Source organism: Colletotrichum acutatum (genome assembly GCF_030867785.1).
Source record: "Colletotrichum acutatum strain CBS 112980 chromosome Unknown BDZ83scaffold_102, whole genome shotgun sequence".
Classification (NCBI taxonomy): domain Eukaryota; kingdom Fungi; phylum Ascomycota; class Sordariomycetes; order Glomerellales; family Glomerellaceae; genus Colletotrichum; species Colletotrichum acutatum.
The window spans coordinates 13,654-31,684 of NW_026849096.1; the positions used below are offsets into that span (position 1 = coordinate 13,654).

The 18,031-nt window shown below is 52.1% G+C and overlaps 5 protein-coding genes across 5 annotated transcripts; 2 read left to right on the plus strand and 3 right to left on the minus strand.

Moving 5' to 3' along the window:
- Positions 1–1,532: 1,532 nt before the first annotated feature.
- BDZ83DRAFT_585979 (tryptophan synthase beta subunit-like PLP-dependent enzyme) lies at positions 1,533–2,483 on the minus strand (the record flags this gene model as incomplete). Its single annotated transcript, XM_060505899.1, has 1 exon — positions 1,533–2,483. One exon carries the CDS (start codon positions 2,481–2,483, stop codon positions 1,533–1,535), a length of 951 nt encoding a protein of 316 aa, XP_060361153.1.
- A 2,261-nt stretch (positions 2,484–4,744) lies between these two features.
- On the plus strand, positions 4,745–6,029 carry BDZ83DRAFT_586005 (G protein-coupled glucose receptor regulating Gpa2-domain-containing protein; the record flags this gene model as incomplete). Its single annotated transcript, XM_060505902.1, has 3 exons — positions 4,745–4,904; positions 4,961–5,221; positions 5,278–6,029. 3 exons carry the CDS (start codon positions 4,745–4,747, stop codon positions 6,027–6,029), a joined length of 1,173 nt encoding a protein of 390 aa, XP_060361154.1.
- A 2,439-nt stretch (positions 6,030–8,468) lies between these two features.
- BDZ83DRAFT_586007 (phosphatase 2C-like domain-containing protein) lies at positions 8,469–10,071 on the plus strand (the record flags this gene model as incomplete). Its single annotated transcript, XM_060505903.1, has 2 exons — positions 8,469–8,998; positions 9,054–10,071. 2 exons carry the CDS (start codon positions 8,469–8,471, stop codon positions 10,069–10,071), a joined length of 1,548 nt encoding a protein of 515 aa, XP_060361155.1.
- A 177-nt stretch (positions 10,072–10,248) lies between these two features.
- Positions 10,249–13,221, minus strand: BDZ83DRAFT_19521 (uncharacterized protein). The gene is made up of 2 exons (XM_060501622.1): positions 10,970–13,221; positions 10,249–10,906 (listed from the first exon to the last, which is right to left on the minus strand). Exons 1-2 carry the CDS (start codon positions 13,109–13,111, stop codon positions 10,643–10,645), a joined length of 2,406 nt encoding a protein of 801 aa, XP_060361156.1. The 5' UTR covers positions 13,112–13,221; the 3' UTR covers positions 10,249–10,642.
- A 489-nt stretch (positions 13,222–13,710) lies between these two features.
- Positions 13,711–17,951, minus strand: BDZ83DRAFT_755483 (RNA-directed RNA polymerase; the record flags this gene model as incomplete). The annotated part of the gene is made up of 3 exons (XM_060514619.1): positions 13,711–15,878; positions 15,935–16,711; positions 16,799–17,951. 3 exons carry the CDS (start codon positions 17,949–17,951, stop codon positions 13,711–13,713), a joined length of 4,098 nt encoding a protein of 1,365 aa, XP_060361157.1.
- Positions 17,952–18,031: the final 80 nt, after the last annotated feature.

Consider the following 18,031-nt stretch of genomic DNA (forward strand, 5'->3'; position numbering starts at 1 on the left):
TGCGTTGGCCTTCATGTTTGTTGATTTGGGATGTCTGATCCGAGTACCTTGATGATGAAGGTAGGTTCTGGCGCTCGGCAAGGGATGTTAGTCTGCAGGCTGGAATCACCAATTGACTTTCTCAACGCCTCGAACGTAAGTTCAGGGTCCAGTCGTCAGAGGACAGCAGGTATTCGCCAGTTCCTAGGATGAACGAAGCACAGGTCTTGAAGGACGGCAAGGTAAGCTGTCAAACAGCTCGGGCACACAAGAGAATGAGGGGTGAGGGGTTTTGAAGCTTCAGGGTTCCCTCCCGCCTCACCACCTCGGGAATCGGTCGAGCGATGATAGCTCCCCTGGCCAACACGGTCCGGCCTGAAGCTGCTTCAGCGGCGCCATAAGCCATAACCGGCGGTTAGACACGCCTATGTGCGCATATCTGAGTCAACTTCAGGGCCAAGAGCCGGTGGGTTAACACTGCTGCACTGGCAAAGCTTCCCGCAGCTCTCGGCTAACCGGATGCGACCCCAGGATTCTTGGATTGGTGGAAAGCCTCGGTGGAGAGGTTGAGAGGGGACTAAGGGGCACAGGGAAGAGGTCATCTCGAAAAGAAACGATGCCATAGGGCGCGTTATCCCCCGCCGGGTGTAGCTACAGCGAGTGGAGCATTACGCGCGAAGCGTTGACCTCCAGTCTTCTTCTCAGAGCCCCCAACAAAACTCTCCGCGGAACGCGCGAGAATATTCCCGAGCCCCTTGGCAGACTTTGTACTCCCATGAAAGGGTTGAAAGCTTCTGAAGAATCTCCAACTTCTGCACCTTTCACTTAACCGTATACCCAACCTGCAATGATTATTAGGGGGCAGTGATACTGCGTCTTCGAGATGGCTGTTGAACACAGTCGCCGGCTCCAAGCTGGCTGTGGGAACAAAGTCCCCCAGTGACGAACCAAGACCCATCGAAACATTGCGGGCATTATTGGCATTCAGGGATCAAGCTACGGCACGCTAAGAGCGGGGTTTCGCGCCAATCTTAGAAATCTGCTCATCAACGAGTGACCATTGAGGTGTTTCTTGTGACAGTTCTGAGGCCAGGATTGGGCTTGGGATCTGAGCAACAGTCGCAGTTAAAATAAAAAGTTCCTGCCACCCTCCACCTCGAGCAGTTTTGTTTCGAAAGCGCGGCAATCGAGCTGGCATCTTTTGGCGGAAGAGAGCAAACCCGATAGTCTTTCAGTGAAAGAGCACACGTCTTAGTGTGTTTCTCAAGCATGGGCTGACTGTCGATCACATGCAAAGCTGAGATGTGGTGAGTCAACCCATGACGTGCGCGTGGAGACTACCGTGAAAGATTGAGGGCTTGTCATCTCAACAACAAAGGTGGTTCAATTTCAACGATATGCTCAGAGTCGTAAACTCAGAGACGTTGGAAGCTGCAGTAGCCAACTGATTGTTCATGCCGAGCAAACTAATGGACAGCATAACACGCACTTCAAGCAAGGACAGAGTTGACTCTGCAACTCATTGCTTTACGTCTATCAACTCTGCTGTGAGACTATTCATACAGAGTGCCGCTCGTGTACTTGAGACCCGTATCACAAGCCACCGTGACAACCACTTTGCCAGGACCAAGTTCCTTGGCCAAGGCTAGAGCTCCCACAACATTAAGTCCGGTTGAAGTTCCAGTCAGGAGTCCCTCTTCCTTTGCGAGCCTGCGGCACATGGCCCGCGCCTCATCCTCCGGGTACGCTCTTGCTTCGTCGTACAAGGTGTCGTCAAGCAATGGCGGAACGAATCCGGGACTGATGCCTTCAATTCCGTGGACTCCTCCATGTCCTTTGGCCACAACAGGTGACGATGCAGGCTCAAGTGTGATAACTTTTGTATCAGCACGCACACCTTTGAGCACCTTTGCAACTCCCATAACCATGCCAGCGCCGCCAATGGCACCGCAGAAGGCGTCGATTCCCTGTGGGAATTGCTGGACCAATTCGTCTCCAAGCGTCTTGTAACCCGCCATGCAGTCCTTGTTTTTGAACTGGTCTGCGGCGTAGTACCCCTCGTTCTCTTCAACGATAGTATTCGCCTTCTTAACCATAGACGGAAACAGATCCGGTGTAATCTTGCCGGTGGGGCTGTGGACGATATCGACAAAGGCCCCAAAAGCAGCCATCGTGCGCAATTTCTCTTTGGCGAAGACATCCGAGCAGACGGCATGAAATCCGTACCCCTTCAAGGTGCATACAAAAGCCAGAGAAGACCCGGTACTACCGCCGGTGGCTTCCACTACGGTCGATCCCGGCTTCAAGTCTCCTCGGCGTTCTGCCTCTTCGACTATGGCTCTGGCTAGGCGATCTTTGTAGGAGCCCGTGGGGTTGAGAGACTCAAGTTTTAGATACACGTCGGCGCTACCTTCCGGCACAACACTCCGCAGCCGTACACATGGTGTGTTGCCGATGGCATCTAGGGCTGAGTGAACAAGCGGGGGTGCCGATACCGCAGCCATGTTGAGTTGTGGTCTTGTTCAGTTCCTTTGACTGAGTCAGTATTAACGTGATGACATATGACATGAGTAGTCTAAATCAACTTACTTGTTAAATTCCACCAGAGGCCGTTTGTTGGGTGTAGAGATTTGAGTCATTGGAATCGTTGTCAAGCCTAGTATTCCCTCATACTAACCTTATATAATCAACTAGGCGCTCTAGGGATTGTGGGGGTGGGCTTCTACTGGCCAGTGAGCACCCGCGCCCTTCTGGCTCGGTCCCGTCAGATTGCGTTCTAACAAAGGCGTAAAGACAGCGGGCATCAGGAAGGCACATCAGCATGTGACGTAGGTACTCACAGTAGCTGATCCCTATAGAAGCATGGGCGATGAGGACTGTGACCCTGTGTTCAGAGACAAAATTGCGGCAATCAAGTAGAGTTGGCAACCATATCGATTGCATACCTAACTCTTCCCACACTTTTCCATCTGACTTTAGACCTCAACTAGAGCAGTCCACTGCTAGCTAGCTAGTCAAAACCTTCAAGTCGCTTACTACAACTTTGCGGGGACTGCTTAGACGTTGCAGATGCTGTTCAGCTGCCACGTGCTTGAGGTGGAACACAAGCCGTAGCCCCATATTTCGACGTTAGACTACAGGATTTCTAAAGCTTGATATATTCCCAACTTCCTAACAATTGATTGTTATTACTTCGGTGATCAATTGCCTATCGTGATGGGCTCAAGTATCCAAGCCCCTTTTCTCCGTTGTAAGCCTTGGCCGTAGAATCATAGATTTACAATCATTCATGTCGATGGTCTGCATGTATGGAAGCAAAAACATGGGAAACCTGGCCACACATGCCAGATGGTACATTGGCCAGGAAAGCCTTCAGAATGTCCGAAAAGCATATCAAGGTAGCGAATGTCCGTGTTCTAATCATGGCACCACGCGCCAATTTCCACGGGCCCGTCGACAACACAACACTGAATCTCGGATCCGGGCCGTGCCCCGCGGCCGGATCCTTGAGCAACGTGCTATCAACGTGTGGTTCGTGAAAGGCAGCTCTTTTGCGAAGAGCTGATACGGCTAAGGATCAGAAACGACACTAAGAGTAGACGCATGGGCGCCGTGTTCTCAGTCCTCGCCAGCGTTATCATACGAGAACGAACCCATGGTGAGCAGGAGTCAAGGATTCGTTCCATCATGACTGACTCGCGGGTTCCGTATTGCCGTAAACCCCCTTGGAAATGATTAGCCACCCACACCTAGCAGACATGAGCTGTGAATACCGGCATGGATCTGGGGTAGAACAACGATCAATACTACGAGTAGAGTGTGCCCCTGTTTCGGGCGTCTCAGACACCAGTCAACCGGAAGGAATGGCTTTGCATCAGCAGTGCAGCAGCCTTCAAGCATTGCGACGCCACGCAGGGGACTTCCATCTTGCCTCGCAATCAGGCCTCGGATCTACAGAAAATGGCAGGGGGCTCCGAAGCTTATTAGGCGCTAAATCCCCGAGGCCACGAAAGAGCATTGGGGTGTTGCGACATACTGATAGCATTGTGCACTTTGATTGACTGAGGTGGACATTGTCTGGGAGATAGCAAATGAATACATACAGGGAAGACGAACTAGTGGCGTTTTCCTTTCATCTGACGGCCATCTGATGCTGCCATCTCAATTCCTCACTGGTTCTACTCCCACGCTATCTTTTCTTCTTTCCATCCCTTGCCGGGTGGGCGTTATCTCTTAACGGACTGTCGCCTATGAGTAACGGGCACTAAGCCACAATACGAGAACGCCCAAAATGCGCACTCCTCCCACATCGAATCCAATGTGAACGGTGAAACGAGATGGTCATACACTGACCGAGGTGAAGGTAAAGACGGATTGCGCTCATCCAACTTGGTGCATGTACCTTATCAACGCTAACGAATTGGCAGCTGCTATTTCGCCAGTATTATAAGTCAGAAGCTTTCTTCTGGAATGATACTCGTAGATCGAGGCACACACCTGGCCCCTCGCTGGAACCAAGAGCTGCACAGAGATGTGTACTCGTGCATAGTGAGACGGTCTTAGCAAAGCCATGTCCCAAATCTCGAATTCTTGCACAAGCGTTAGTTACTCTTCCACCTCCTATTCGTAGATGCTTGTTTAACATTTGTTTTCAAATGATCAGGACTGGAATTCTCCACGTCGCCCACGACTTTCGGGCCTAGTATCATTACCTAAAACTACGGAACGATCACAACGCCCATCGTTCGATTAACTTTGCTGCGACATGGCTTCAACAAAGGTGGACTTGGCCGTCGCGATACCAACCTTCATCGGATCTGTCTTATCCGCCTTTTTTACATTTTCCGTCCTAATTCTGCATTTTATTTCTCCTCCGAGACGCCGGCATGTCCGCCATGCGCTCATTGTTAATCTATTACTATCCGGTATGATGTATATCGAGAAGCAATGGATCAAGTCGTATCTAACAATACGTTCTCAGACTTTGTCGACATGGTGAACAATACTGTAACTGGTATCATACTATTGAGGGATGGCCCTCTTGACCAGGCACTTCCTGCCGGAGGATGTACCATGAATGCATGGGTGGGCCAGCTTACAGTCCAAACGACGGATTTCAATATCTTGTTCATCTCGATAACGGTCCTTCTCACTGTCAACAAGAATCATCTGCTGCAAGATTCTTCGCTACAACGCATCCTTGCAGTATGTCTCTGTGCATGGATACCAGGCATTATCACTAGTAAGTCATTCACTGCTCCAGATTCAGAACATTGCACATTTTGACGTCAGACCTAGGTTTTACTGCCCTTGGATTGCATATATATGGCCCAGTAGGTGGGAACTGGTGCTGGATTCAGAAGAAGTATGCCGTATATCGTTGGGCGTTATCCTTTGGGTGGCGCCTTTTGATATTCTTCTTGACAGTCGGCATCTATACTGCCATTTACATTAAACTGAGACGATTATTCGGCCGCTTCCGTTTTTCGGAAAATTCTATCGAAGCTGTTACCACAGGCCGGAGCCGCCGGACACAGACTGTGTTATCCAGCGAAGATCAAAAGCCTCCACCAGAGCAGTATATCATGAAGACGACGTCGTTTACCGTTTCACACGACCGGGAGGATAATCGGGGCTTGGCTAGCGATTCATCGTCAACAGCACCGATCAACGACCGAAACGATCAGGTCGATGACCTCAACTTTGCCTCATCACACAACGCAGCTATCGGAGGAGACCATACTACAGGCTTGAGAGAACCGGACGTGTGCGCCGAACCGCCAAAGCTCCCGCCACCACCAAACCTGCGGCGTATGCTATTGTTGAACGGTTATCCAATCGGCTATCTCATTCTCTGGACGCCTGGGATTGTGAACCGACTGATCGAGATACAGGGTGGCACCTCGCCAAACTGGCTCATTGGTCTCCTGGCGTCTTCACAGTATATTGGCTTAGTACACGCTTTCACGTACGGCTACAACGAGCAAATCGGGCGTACTCTCCGATCTTGGACCAATTTCCGGCGGAATAACCGTAGGCTCGGAGAATAGGGGATTCGAGAACCACATATGACCCGGCACGGCTTTCAACCGCATCTTGACAGCCTTTGGCGACATAGCGAGCGATTTACTTGGCACCTGTTGGGCATGATTTTCCTTAGGTGATGGACGTATAATTTTCAATTATTTAATACCAAGTGTAAAAACAACCTTGTAGATTCAGCCTTGTTCGAGCACGTTTCGTTGGGCTGTGCGAGTTCTGCATGATATGTTCATATTCTTCTAGTTTACTTCTCTTCATCCTGGCTTGTTAAGCCGGGTGGCTGTGTTGGTTAATAGCAGGTTGGCAGCCAGGACTCAGTACACTGAATTCCATGTTCAGCTTGCAGATGCGACCAACAACGACGAATCAGGCTCAGTCATACTAGTTGGCGCTTAGCACCATGGCCGGTGTGATCCACTCTGGAGTTGGACCTATCAGACGTTACGCCACACCGTCAAGTGTAGAGCATTAGCGAATGCCGATAGGAAGGGCAAAGAAGTTGAGCATGTCGTCACTGATAACTTGGGCACTCAGAAATATTCGGGCACATAACTTACCGGTCGATGCCCTCAAGTCATCGATAGTTTTTAATGTGCATCTTCTAGGTGAAAATCTACCCCTTCCATCTCATATCATGGAAATGTAAAACTGGCACAACTTCTCGATCCACCTCCTCAGGCTTAGCTGAGAGTACTTCAGTCTCCGTGGGCTCTACAAACTCAACAGAAGATGTCTCAAAATGTCGTTAAAAAATTCTTAATCCGAAGGGTATCTCGAATATTCAGCTCTGCCACATGGCTCGATCCGACTTGTGCAGATCTAAAGTGTACCATCGCCAATTGACCAAACGGCAGACGATATCATGATGAGAGATGACAGTGATACAGACTAGGACTTCACAGGTTACATTATAGAATTCTTCAAGGTTAGAACCGAAATAGAGATGAACGTAGAGCTTCAATCTCATCAGTCAGTACATATTTGTGAATGTAACTTTCTAACGCACGTGTAGCTAATGACTTGCTGACTCTATGCTATTTCACAGAAGAGGGACAATACGAGTTGGGCTCATCTGTCGGATAATGTGTGGAAATAGGTTCTGCGTGCAGACTCCTGCAACCCCTATGGCAGGCATCTTCTACAACATATATCTGAGCTTCAGATTCCGTCTGAGTGACGATTGCCCAAGAGTACAAGATGTCAGACAAAGCGTATCTGATGGCAGACTCAAGCTAGCGCTTATCGGCCGGCTTCTCGAAATGGAACCTGCGTATGGTGGACTCCATCCGAGACTTCAGGATCCGGGCCGCGGGGGCGGGGGGGGGGGGGGGCTGGCATCAGATCCAAAGTGGCCGAGCTCCTTAGAAACCAGCCTGAGATCTCACACGCCCTATAAAGGTTGATTGGGGCAGTCATTTGCGCTGAATTTTGTTGCTCGACCAGATGTGTTTCATGGACTTGCGTAAACGGTAGGTGCGTGGATCCGCTGAATCTATATACGGGTCAAATTATTCCCTAAAGGCAAGATGAGATTTGCATGCTATATGGCCTGAAGTCGCCAGCGATTCTCAGAGGCATACGTAACATGGCTCTGACACGTTTGAAAACTTCTGGATGTTGCCATCGTATTTGATATGGTTGCTGACGTTGTGGGAATGGATGAAATTTATGTGAATCGGGAGACGAGGCCAATATGCGTCACTCTGAGAATTGAGATTCCGAACCAATAGCGGAAGAGCATTGGGTGATGGCAAGGCTCAAGGTGCTTTCAGAGGCTCGATGAAGTGAACCTTTTGAGCGAAACTGATGAAGTGGTTGGCTAGCAACATCCTAGACCATTGCTCTCGTGATGCTTCACAGCCGACATCAAATCAACCAACCACGGTTCGGGTTCACTCCGTTTGTGAGTCACACATAGATCAGACTAAACGGAAATAAGAAGCTGTGTGAGATGCATGAATCCTTCGACCCGTCACCCCGTTTTCCCCCTCCCGAGTTCCTGGTTTTGTTCAGTGAGGCAGCGAGGCTGAGTCCAAGGTGCAATTTGCTCCTTTGCTGCTGTTGGTGCCGTGCGGTCCGTGCCGCAGAGGGAAAATGGGCGAAACGAGAATTGGAAAGAGCCAGGGATGGAAGAAAGCAGGCACGCGACCACCTGCCACAGCAACGGCGATTCACCGCAGCTTACTCCGTCTCACCTCATCAAAATCTCACTCACCTCTCAATCTCATTTTCACTCTCACATTCACTTTCACATTTACTCTCACACTCTTGTTCACTTCATCACTCAGAATTTCGTCTCAAAACAACCAGAGCGGCCCATGATTCCCTGACACATCATCACCATCATCCTTCCATCCACTCTACAAAAGGAGAGCCGCAGCCGCACCCAGATGATTGAGGGATCGCCAAGCTAAACCACCCACACCAACCAAGCATTCAAAAGGTCCATGATGCTGCAGCGTGCATGCCGCCCCAATGCCGGGGCCTCCCTCCGGTTCCATGCCCCCGCGCGCACCATCCGCGCTTCGGCTCCGCGTTGGACGCGTCCAAATTCGAGTAGCACCGGCCCGTCACCAAGCTCCTCCTCCAACTTACCAAAGTACGCACTCGGAGCTGCTAGCGTCGCCGCCGGCTGGTTCATCGCCGACGTGGTGCGAGATCGCGGAAGTGGCAAGGGCAAGGCCACCAGCATCCCTTCGAGCCTGAAGCCTGGCACTCTTCCCAGCCTGGGATCCGGACCCGTTGACTTGGATGCCCTGGCCAAAACACCCGTTGATGGGGGCAGCTTCGAGACTGCGGACGCGAAGCTCCGTGAGGATGTCTTTGTGGGATCTTTCACTGCTGAGGGCAAGCACACCCACGTCCACGCCGCGAGAGTCGCCAGCAACCACCCTGTCGAGGACGTCATGACATTCTCCCTTGGCCCGGGTGTTGGAAGCTCTGAGACATTGTACAACGGCGTCTATGATGGTCATGCGTGAGTCTAGATGTCATTTTCGCCTCTCCAACACTGCTGATACTGACTGAATCAGCGGATGGGCAACCTCGCTACTGCTCAAGAGCGCCCTTATCCCTGCCGTATCCTCCTCCATCGCTCAACTCAGCCGTGGCACCGAAGACGCAGCAGTCGAGGCAGCCATCGTCAAGGCTTTCACCAATCTCGATGACCTCATTACGTCCAACGCCCAAGAGGCCATAGCCGGCCTCAAATCCGGCGCCGTCGAGCCCGCCGACTCCAACGTCATCGCCGCCATCGCCCCCGCCATCGCAGGCTCCTGCGCCCTCCTCTCCATCTTCGACCCGGCTACCTCAACCCTCCGCGTCGCCTGCACCGGTGACTCCCGCGCCGTTCTGGGCTCCATCGCCCCCGGCGCGACCTCGCACTCCGCGCGCGCCCTCTCCAAGGACCAGACGGGCCACAACAAGGATGAGTTTGATCGCATCGCCAAGGAGCATCCGGGCGAGGAGGCGGACATGATCGACACCAAGAGCGGCCGCCTCTTCGGCATCGCCGTCACCCGTGCGTTTGGCGACCACCGCTGGAAGTGGACCGCAGACGCCATCAAGGAAGCCCAGAACGACTTCTTCGGCACTGGCGTGCGACCCAAGTACCTCACGCCGCCGTACATGACCGCCGCACCCGTCGTGACCACAGTTACCGAGATCAAGGGCCCCGACTTTGTCATCCTTGCTTCCGATGGCCTATGGGACCACATTTCGTCCGAAAACGCGGTGGAATGCGTGTCGCGCTGGATCACGGCCAAGAAGGCCGGCGAGAAGACACCGCAAGACAAGCTCGCCCTAAATCCGGGGGTCAAGAGCGAGTTCGACATGTCCGCAGGCTGGGCAAACTGGTACGCCAAGCCGGAGCACTTTGTCGTCGAAGACCTCGACAATGCGGCCGTGCATCTGATCAAGAACGCGCTGGGCGGCACGCGTCGGTCCCTCTTCACCGGAGTCACGCTCGCGTACCCGCCGTTGGCGAGGAACGTCAGGGATGATGTCACTGTTCAGGTCATCTTCTTCCAGGACCCGGCCAAGGAGGCCTGAGGATTCTGGGTTGACTGCCAACATGCAGAGCGATTGAACATTTGCTCATTTTCCCGACTTCAGGGCACGGCGTTAGGTTTCTTGAGATTCAGAGGCGTTTCTTTAACAGCTCAAATGCCATGCCATGGCCCATGACTCTGAGGAGTCCATGATGCAGAGCACCATCATCAACCAACACCAACATCGCATATCATGCTAGCAAAAACACGTAGAAACTGATAAACCCTCGAAAAACAATACAATAACACTATCCATGGCAAAACAAAGATTCCATATTCCATGTCCATATCCTGCCGCCAAACCCCTGTGCACATGATACCTATCAGACGGTACCTGTCGGCAGAATGAGAACGGCAGCCTCAATTCACTCACGTCTCTATAACAACGCGGTCAGAATCACTAAAGCCGGTAGATTGACGGGTCAGAAAACTATAGAATTACGATCTTGAAAACTGGGCACCGTATATCTGCCCTGGAGACTGTATTCCCGGAACTGCCCGTCGGCCGGGGTAGGAAACTTATGAACCCCTAAACGCCATACCTTTATTCGTAACTCAACCTCTGAAGCGCATCAAATAAGGAGGAAATCATCATCAAAGAACTCCAAAGGCAATGCTCTAGCAATGCCAGCCTGCGGAGACTTCTGGCAGTCGCAATTCTCGCAATTCTTGCCATTCTCGCAGCAGTTCATAGGCTCCGCGATGATGAACTCTTCCACGGGATCTTGGGCATCCTCGTGGCTGACAAATTCAAAGGTCTGGACATCGTCCTCTTTCTTGACGAGTCTATACATCATCCCTTGACTCGGGTTCGCACCGGGACGGGACCGATTGTGCTGTGAATATCTGGTGTCAGCGGGGTGATAACGAGATGGCGAACCGATACAGGGTGTACTTACGGGGTCAATGACAGGGGAGAGAGGATAACCCAACGAGAAGGGAGGAATCTCACGATCGGCCTCAACCTCTGGCGCCTTTGAAGCCTCAGCCGCCTTGGCCACAGCCTCGGGCTCGGGACGAACCTCCGCAGAGACGGCGTCCCGCTCGATCTGCTCCTCCGCCTTGGCCGCGGTAGCAGAGATTCGGCCCAACTCTTCCGAGATGGAATGGATCCCCTTCGTCGCCGAAAGCTGCCAGTTCTTGATCATCTCAATCATGTCGGCATACCCCTGCTCAGGGTTGTAAACAGGCTTAGAGGAGACATCAGAAGCCTCGATCTGCTGCTTCTTGGCTTCGTACTCTGCCTGCCGCTTCAGCTGCACCCGCTTCTGCTCCTCTCGTTTCTGCCTCTCCTTGAACTCGTACTCTTGTCGCTGCTTCTGCATGAGCTCGGCCTCACGCTGTCTGACTCCACTCTGCAGCGCTTCGAGCTCCTGCTTGCTCTTGAGCAGAGCTTCGTGTCGCTGCTGCTGCTTGAGCCTAAGTTCTTGTGATGCTTTCTTCCTGCGCTCGAGGTCTTGCTGCTGCTGCTGCTGCTGCTGCTTTTGTTGGAGCTGATACTCCTCTCGCTGTCTCTGCTTGGCTTGCTCTTCCTGACGCTGCAGCTCTGCCTGCTTCTGCTGCAGCTTCTGCCTCTCCTCATCTTGCAGCTTCTCTATCTCGAGATTGCATTCTTGCTGCTTCTTCAACATCAGCCCGACGTAGTCTTGCTGCTGTTGCTTCTCCTGGAGCTCGTACTCTTTTTGCTGCTGCTTCTGCTTGAGCTGGAATTCCTGACGCTGCTTCATCTCGAGCTGATGCTTCTCTAGCGGTCTCTGTTTGGAAAAGTCCTCCTGCCTCTGCTTCTGCTCGAGCTCGTACTCTTGCTGCTTCATCTGGGCCTCTCGCTCTAGGTGCCTGGTGATGCGCTCTTCCATTTGAGTCCGCTTGCGCGTGCGCGCTTCGTCGTGCTTCAGCTGGTACTCTCGCTGCTGCTGCTGATTCTGCTGTTCAAACTCCTGTCGCTGGAACTCTTTCCGTCTCAGCGCCTCTTTCTTCAACTCCTCTTCTTCTTGCGCCTTCTTCGCGCGGAGCTTCTGCTCCTGTAGCCGCTTGCGCGCAGTCTCAGCGGCCTGTCGGAAATGCTCTTGACTGTTCAACGCAGAGGCAACTCCCTCGCGCTGCATATCTACTACTGGCTGTTTCGGATTAGATTCCTTCTCGCGATAGTACGCGTGATTTGCCATCTGAAACATCACCTCCCCCAATACCTTACGCTTCTCTGCTTCGGTCTGCTCGGTAACCGGGTTGCGCGGGGGAGTCCGGCCGCCGCCCGCGAGACAAGGTGCCGGCATATGCTTCTCCTGATGAAGAGGAGGCGGCGGACCATGCTTCGCTCGAGTACCAGAGGCGACCTTCTGGGCCGACTCTGGCGCAACGGGAATGTCCTGTATCATGGTCTCAAGAAGAGACCGATGATAAGGGCCAAAAGTGACTTGGGAGCCTGCCTCTCCCTCCTCGAATTTGGTCCTACAGTACGATTCGACGACCCTCACTGCTTCCTTGGGAGACTCCATCTTCATTCCTGTATCCCCATTCATCCAAACTACGACCGGTTCACGCCGCTTAGAAGTAGAGTCGGGGCGCGTCTGATCCTCGACCTCGCCCTCCGGTTCACCCGAAGATCGCTTCGTAACCCGCAACAGCTCTACAGTCTTGTCTGCACATTTGACCTTCTTCTTGCTGTGGGGATGACCGTGCCTGAGGAAAGAATGGAGACCCGCCTCGGGACCATAGGGGCACTGCGAGGGATCTCTGCAGATGATATCATCCGCTCGCGCAGAGTACGTCGCATCCGAGCCGCGCGTGTGCCAGGCTGCCGATGGATGCAAATTAATACCTCTCCTGTCGGAGGAAAAGGGTGCCTCAGGGGCGTTAATTGCTCGAACCAATCCCGGTAGCGCGGGTGGTTGACTAGAACGCGTCGACGATGCCATGTTAATCCTCTTCTTACTTGATGTACTGGTTAGTAACGTATGATTATTAGACGACGCAGTAACTGACCTCAGGGGCCTAATCTCCGGGTCCTGGCTCTCTCGTTTAAACGGGAGTGATAATGACATTGCGAGGGTGCTAAAGCTTTGGTAAAGAGGAATATGCTTCGAGGAATTCGATCGTGTTCTGGGCAAACTTTTCAGAGGAAGAAAACGTCGATGTGTGTCAGAAGATGAAGGGAAATAGAAATTTTGACAAAAGATCTTATTGCTGGTGCCTAGGATCCATTCATTAAAGTTGCCATGTTTGTGTATCGTATATGGCCTCCTCAAGCATCTCCCACAGGGCTTACGTTGGGGTCAACGGGGCGTTGGTCACGAGAAAGGCATCAGGACACAAAGGTTGAGACTCGCCACAATCAGAAAGGAAAACCGGCCGTACATGTCCTCGCGTGCTCTCATGCGCGACGCGGTAAGGTAGCGTACGAAAAGCTCCAACAAACATACAAAGGGTATCCGCAGAATCGCTTCCGAGCAAATTCCAAACCGCATTTCTTTCGTTCCCTCATCATAGCTCCGTCTTCTTTTCGTTTTCCAAGCTCCAAGTCTTTCTGATCCCAAGTCTAGCTTTGGATATAAGCAGAACTGTAGTCCAAAAATAGAGCACCTATGTCGGCGGACCGCGGGTTGCTCTTGCGAAAAGACATGATAGGTGTATAGGGATGCAATCATTCCTCTCCTCCTGATCCATCCCAATCATTCTCGCCGTCCGAGTCGAAACCAGGATACTCGGACCCTTCATCCTTCAGTCTTGAGGTGGCCTGGGTAATGAATTTCGCGTCCGGCTTCAGGGCCGCGTACATGCTCGGAACCACAGGGACAAGGACTCTGTCAGGCCCTGCTGTAGTCATTGCCTTGATGAACTGCAGTTGAATGCCCGCCATCCGCCAAACAAACTTTGTTTTGCGATTGTAAAACATCTTGAATGTTGTACTGGCACGCAGTAAAGCCCAGGTAGTGTGGTCCTCGCTCGCGTACGTCTGCCTCAGTAAGGCGTCGGTCAGTGGCTCAAGCGCACCATCTGGACGGGGTTCAATCAAGCGCCATTCTTCATACACTTCGAGTATGGCGCGGTTCATGTCGTCCTTGTCTTTGCTCGAGCCAACCTTTTCGCTCCAACTCTTTTCGGCACCCTCCAAGTCGGTCTTCAGATTTCGCAAAATCTTTTTTAACGCCGGGTCCTTCGTTGCATGTTTCCCGAAAGCTTCATGAAGCTTGGTGAGATCAGGATCCCACAGTTCCGCTGTTAGCTCCTCTTCGCTAGCTTTGGTTGAGCGAAGAGATCGCAGCTCATACCCAGATTCATTCGACCTCGTGACCATTGACTTGTGGAACTTTGCCAGTTCCTTTTCAATGGCTGGCTTCGCCACCACGAACCTTAAGATGTCGATTATGTGGACTGGTGACCGGGGGTGCGACCAACATTCAGACTTGTAAGCCGGCTCTGGCAGACCGTTAAATTGGTGACTGTCGAGCCGCTCTCGGCAGAACCTGTACCAATCTTCTTCTGTAAAGTCAAAGCCCTGTTTGGCCTGGTCAACAAGGTTGCCCAGAAGAGCGCTCAACCAGAGGGCGTAATGGTTGTTCACGCTGTTGAGATAGTAGCAAAGCCTCTCTTTGTACGCGGTCACAATACCCAAATAGCTAGGCTTCATGCTGAAGGCAATGCTGCGGTCGATCATTTCCGATATAGCCTTTTCGCCTTGCTGTTGAACAAGATCCCCAAACGTTGTTTTGTCTTTCCTCAAGTAGCTTGATAAATTGGGGCTCGGCGGTACCTCTGCGTTTTCAAAATTAGACACAATTGCTGGCTCCCAGCAGACCCACGCCTTGTCGCCATCATAGTCACCACCTGACAATTTGTCTGCAAGAGGGACGTTTCCTTTGGCTGAGAAAATAACGACGTCTTTGAGAGCGTGTAGCTCTGGTTTGAATACGGCCTTCACCCTCTGAATATCGCTCACAAAATGCGCCGGAGAGCGAGCCACGAGGACGTCGCAACCATGGAGCATGGAGTCCGAAAAGGTCTCTGTCTGGAACTTTGACGAAAAGCATAAGTGCACTTCGTTCTCTTCGAGTATGTTCCACATGTCGACCACCATGAAGAAGTAGGCTGAGTTGGGCACCTGGATGCTCATCTTCTTCAACAGATTTTCGCACTTGCTTCGCCTTAAATTCCAGGCAATCTCTTGGAGAAACTTCTGCTTCAGTGGCTCGAATCCACCATCCAGAAGGAAGTTCATGGTCTCTTCTTGCGAGTCCGGGAGACCAGCCAAGAAAGGCACCCGTCCACAGGTAAGCCGCTGCTTTCTTGTGGAAGAATTTTCAACATTCCATTTGCGGAACTCCAAGGGATACTTCATCGCGTTCTTTTGCTCCTCTAGCGACCGATATAGTTCGTTCTCAAGGATCTTTCCAATAGTGTGTTTCATTGCGTCTCTGTCTTTGGCTCGGTCTTCGAGGACTGGAAGGAACTGAACGTTGAGGCTCGCAGATCGTGGTTCCATCGAATGAGCACGAATTTCGAGCGTGCGATGCTGCGGGTCAACATAGTCACAGTTCCACTTCCGTTGAGACGGCCAGGTCTCTATCCACAGACTGTCGTCGTCACCAAAGACATCGGTCATCCACATGCCCTTGGCAGGACCAAAGCGAGCCTGAACAGCAGACGGAACATCACTTAGTCCAAGAACATCTCTGACTTTGCGAGCAAGTGCGCGAGACATGAGGCCGATTCCATCGTTCATGACCATGCCAGTCGGCGAGAGTATGTCCTTTTTCTGGTGACGTATTTGATTGGGCTCGAGAACGATCACTGGCGTCGTTTTGCTCAATCCTATAAAGCGGATCAGTAGACATTACAGACTGCAGACTTGAGGGCGCCTCTCTCACCAAGCTGGATACGGGAGAACAACTTGAGAAGTGGCTGTTCCTTGTTGTGCTCAAATTGAAGAAGCCAGTCGAGCATCTCCCCAGTGCTGAGCTTAGCCCTAAACTCCCGAGGATTGTCATGAGAAGATTTTCCGAGAGGGAGGGCTGCATGGAAGTTGTTGCCGTTCTCGGCAAAGAGACTGATTTTGTCTTGATAGACGGGCTTTGGCTCAGGGCCCATAGTCAGGTTTTTCTGTGGCGTCTTGTATCCGGCGTCTCTGGAGAAGAAAGCCCGCCACTGCCTGCCTGCGAGGTAATGCCGCTTTGAAGAGAACCAATGGACGACCTCTTGTGACACTTCGGGCTCTTTAATGGGTTCATGCCACCCTTTGGGATTTGGGATCAATATTTCGAGAAACCGATCGGAACCGAAATGACGGTGCAAACGACAGCCTTGATCCAAGGCGATGGGCTGCATCGACAATGAGAACATGGGACCCTTCTTCTTCGCTCGAGGAACTTGATCAAAACGAGCAGAAAATACTACGTGCTGTCCTCGGACTGTGTTAAAGCCAGACATGGCAGCAGCCCAAGCGTCCGTACTAGGACGCTCAGGGAATGATTTGCCAGCGAAACCGGGATGGGCTAAAAGTGACTTCCACAGCTGGTTGTAGTTGATCCACGATTCGTCATAGTCCATCATCACTTCTCCAAGGTCGACTTCGCAATGCACTGCGATGCGCGTCATTTCCCATGCGACAGCGAATGGCGCGCGGTTGAGCCACCTGGGAAATCTGGCTGGCAAAATGGTTAGCACTTGGTCGATTCAACCCCGTATCAATAGTTCGGGCGGCGGCCTCAACGTCCATCAGCGGAAGAACTTACGCCACGAGGCGTCAAGACGGGATCGAAGATCAACCGGCTCGGATCGTTTGAGAGGAGTGGAGACTGGCTCGCACAAGCATGGATCTTGAAGACCCGAGATCTCTGAGTAGATGGTTGATCTCTTAGAAGGGCTGGCGAGCGGTTCGGGACGGAGATCTGCTGGTGTTCTAGACCTCTTCTTCGCGGATTCTACTTCGTGTTCCGTGAAGGAGATATTCAGTGCATCGAGATGACCAGAAGATGCTGGGAAAAGCTCCTGCGACTGTGAGGAATTCGGTGCTTGATCCAGAAACTCCCGGCGCATCTCTTCTTCCTCAAGAGGAACTGGGACTGTCTCTTGGGTGCACGGTAGTCGATCGTCTACCTTGGAAAAGAGTGACGTCCGACTAGTGCTCGCAGATGTCGTGTGAGAAATGGTCCCGCACACGCTTTGGCGCACAGAAGTCGAGGTATAGAGGGAAGTATCGAAAGACTTGTTCGGCCTCCAGGTCTCCCTGGTGAACTGTGCCGGCATGGCCTCGGGTATTGCTGATCGAGAACGACTTGGAATTTTGTCCAGAGCATTGGAAATCACACCTTCTCTCTCCTCTCCCCGTAAGGGGCTTCCCCTGACTCTCTTGGGTGATTCGGCTTTGGTGTCTATTTCGGATCTCCTCTTTGACTTGCTTGATTCAGTCGAGGCGAAGACTGCTGGTCCGGTGTGATTCCGAGTTAATTTGCGTGCCTTGACCTGAGCATGAGCCTTATCCAATATATCGCTGAGAATTACCTGCAACTCTAATAATTGGCCAGGTGACTCAGCCTTGGGAGCCCCTCCAGGTCCCGGGATAGGTTCGGCATCATTAAATAACCGGATCCACGTCTCACTAGCAGCTCTAGCTTCCATGTGAAAGGAATTGAGAATCCTATCCAGCAAGTTGCTTTGGAAGCAATGGAATCGGATATCACGGACAATCTTTTCGCTGCGGGCAAAGGCGGTATCCTGTTCGGCGCGCTGCCGGGTCGAGGACGGTGTAAGTGTCACATCGGGTATCTCAATGGCGAGGTTGTATTCTCGATTGAGCTTATCAATGACATCTCTGACTCGGTCGGTTTGGGTAGGTTTCTTCGGGGTTCTCGGAGCTGACAGGGCGGACTTCGTGTGCGGTGCCATGGTCGGATCGAGGAGCTTTGAGCGGAAAGGGAGGTCAGAATCCAAGTCCATGTCTTAGCTTCGAGGGCACGCCTACAACT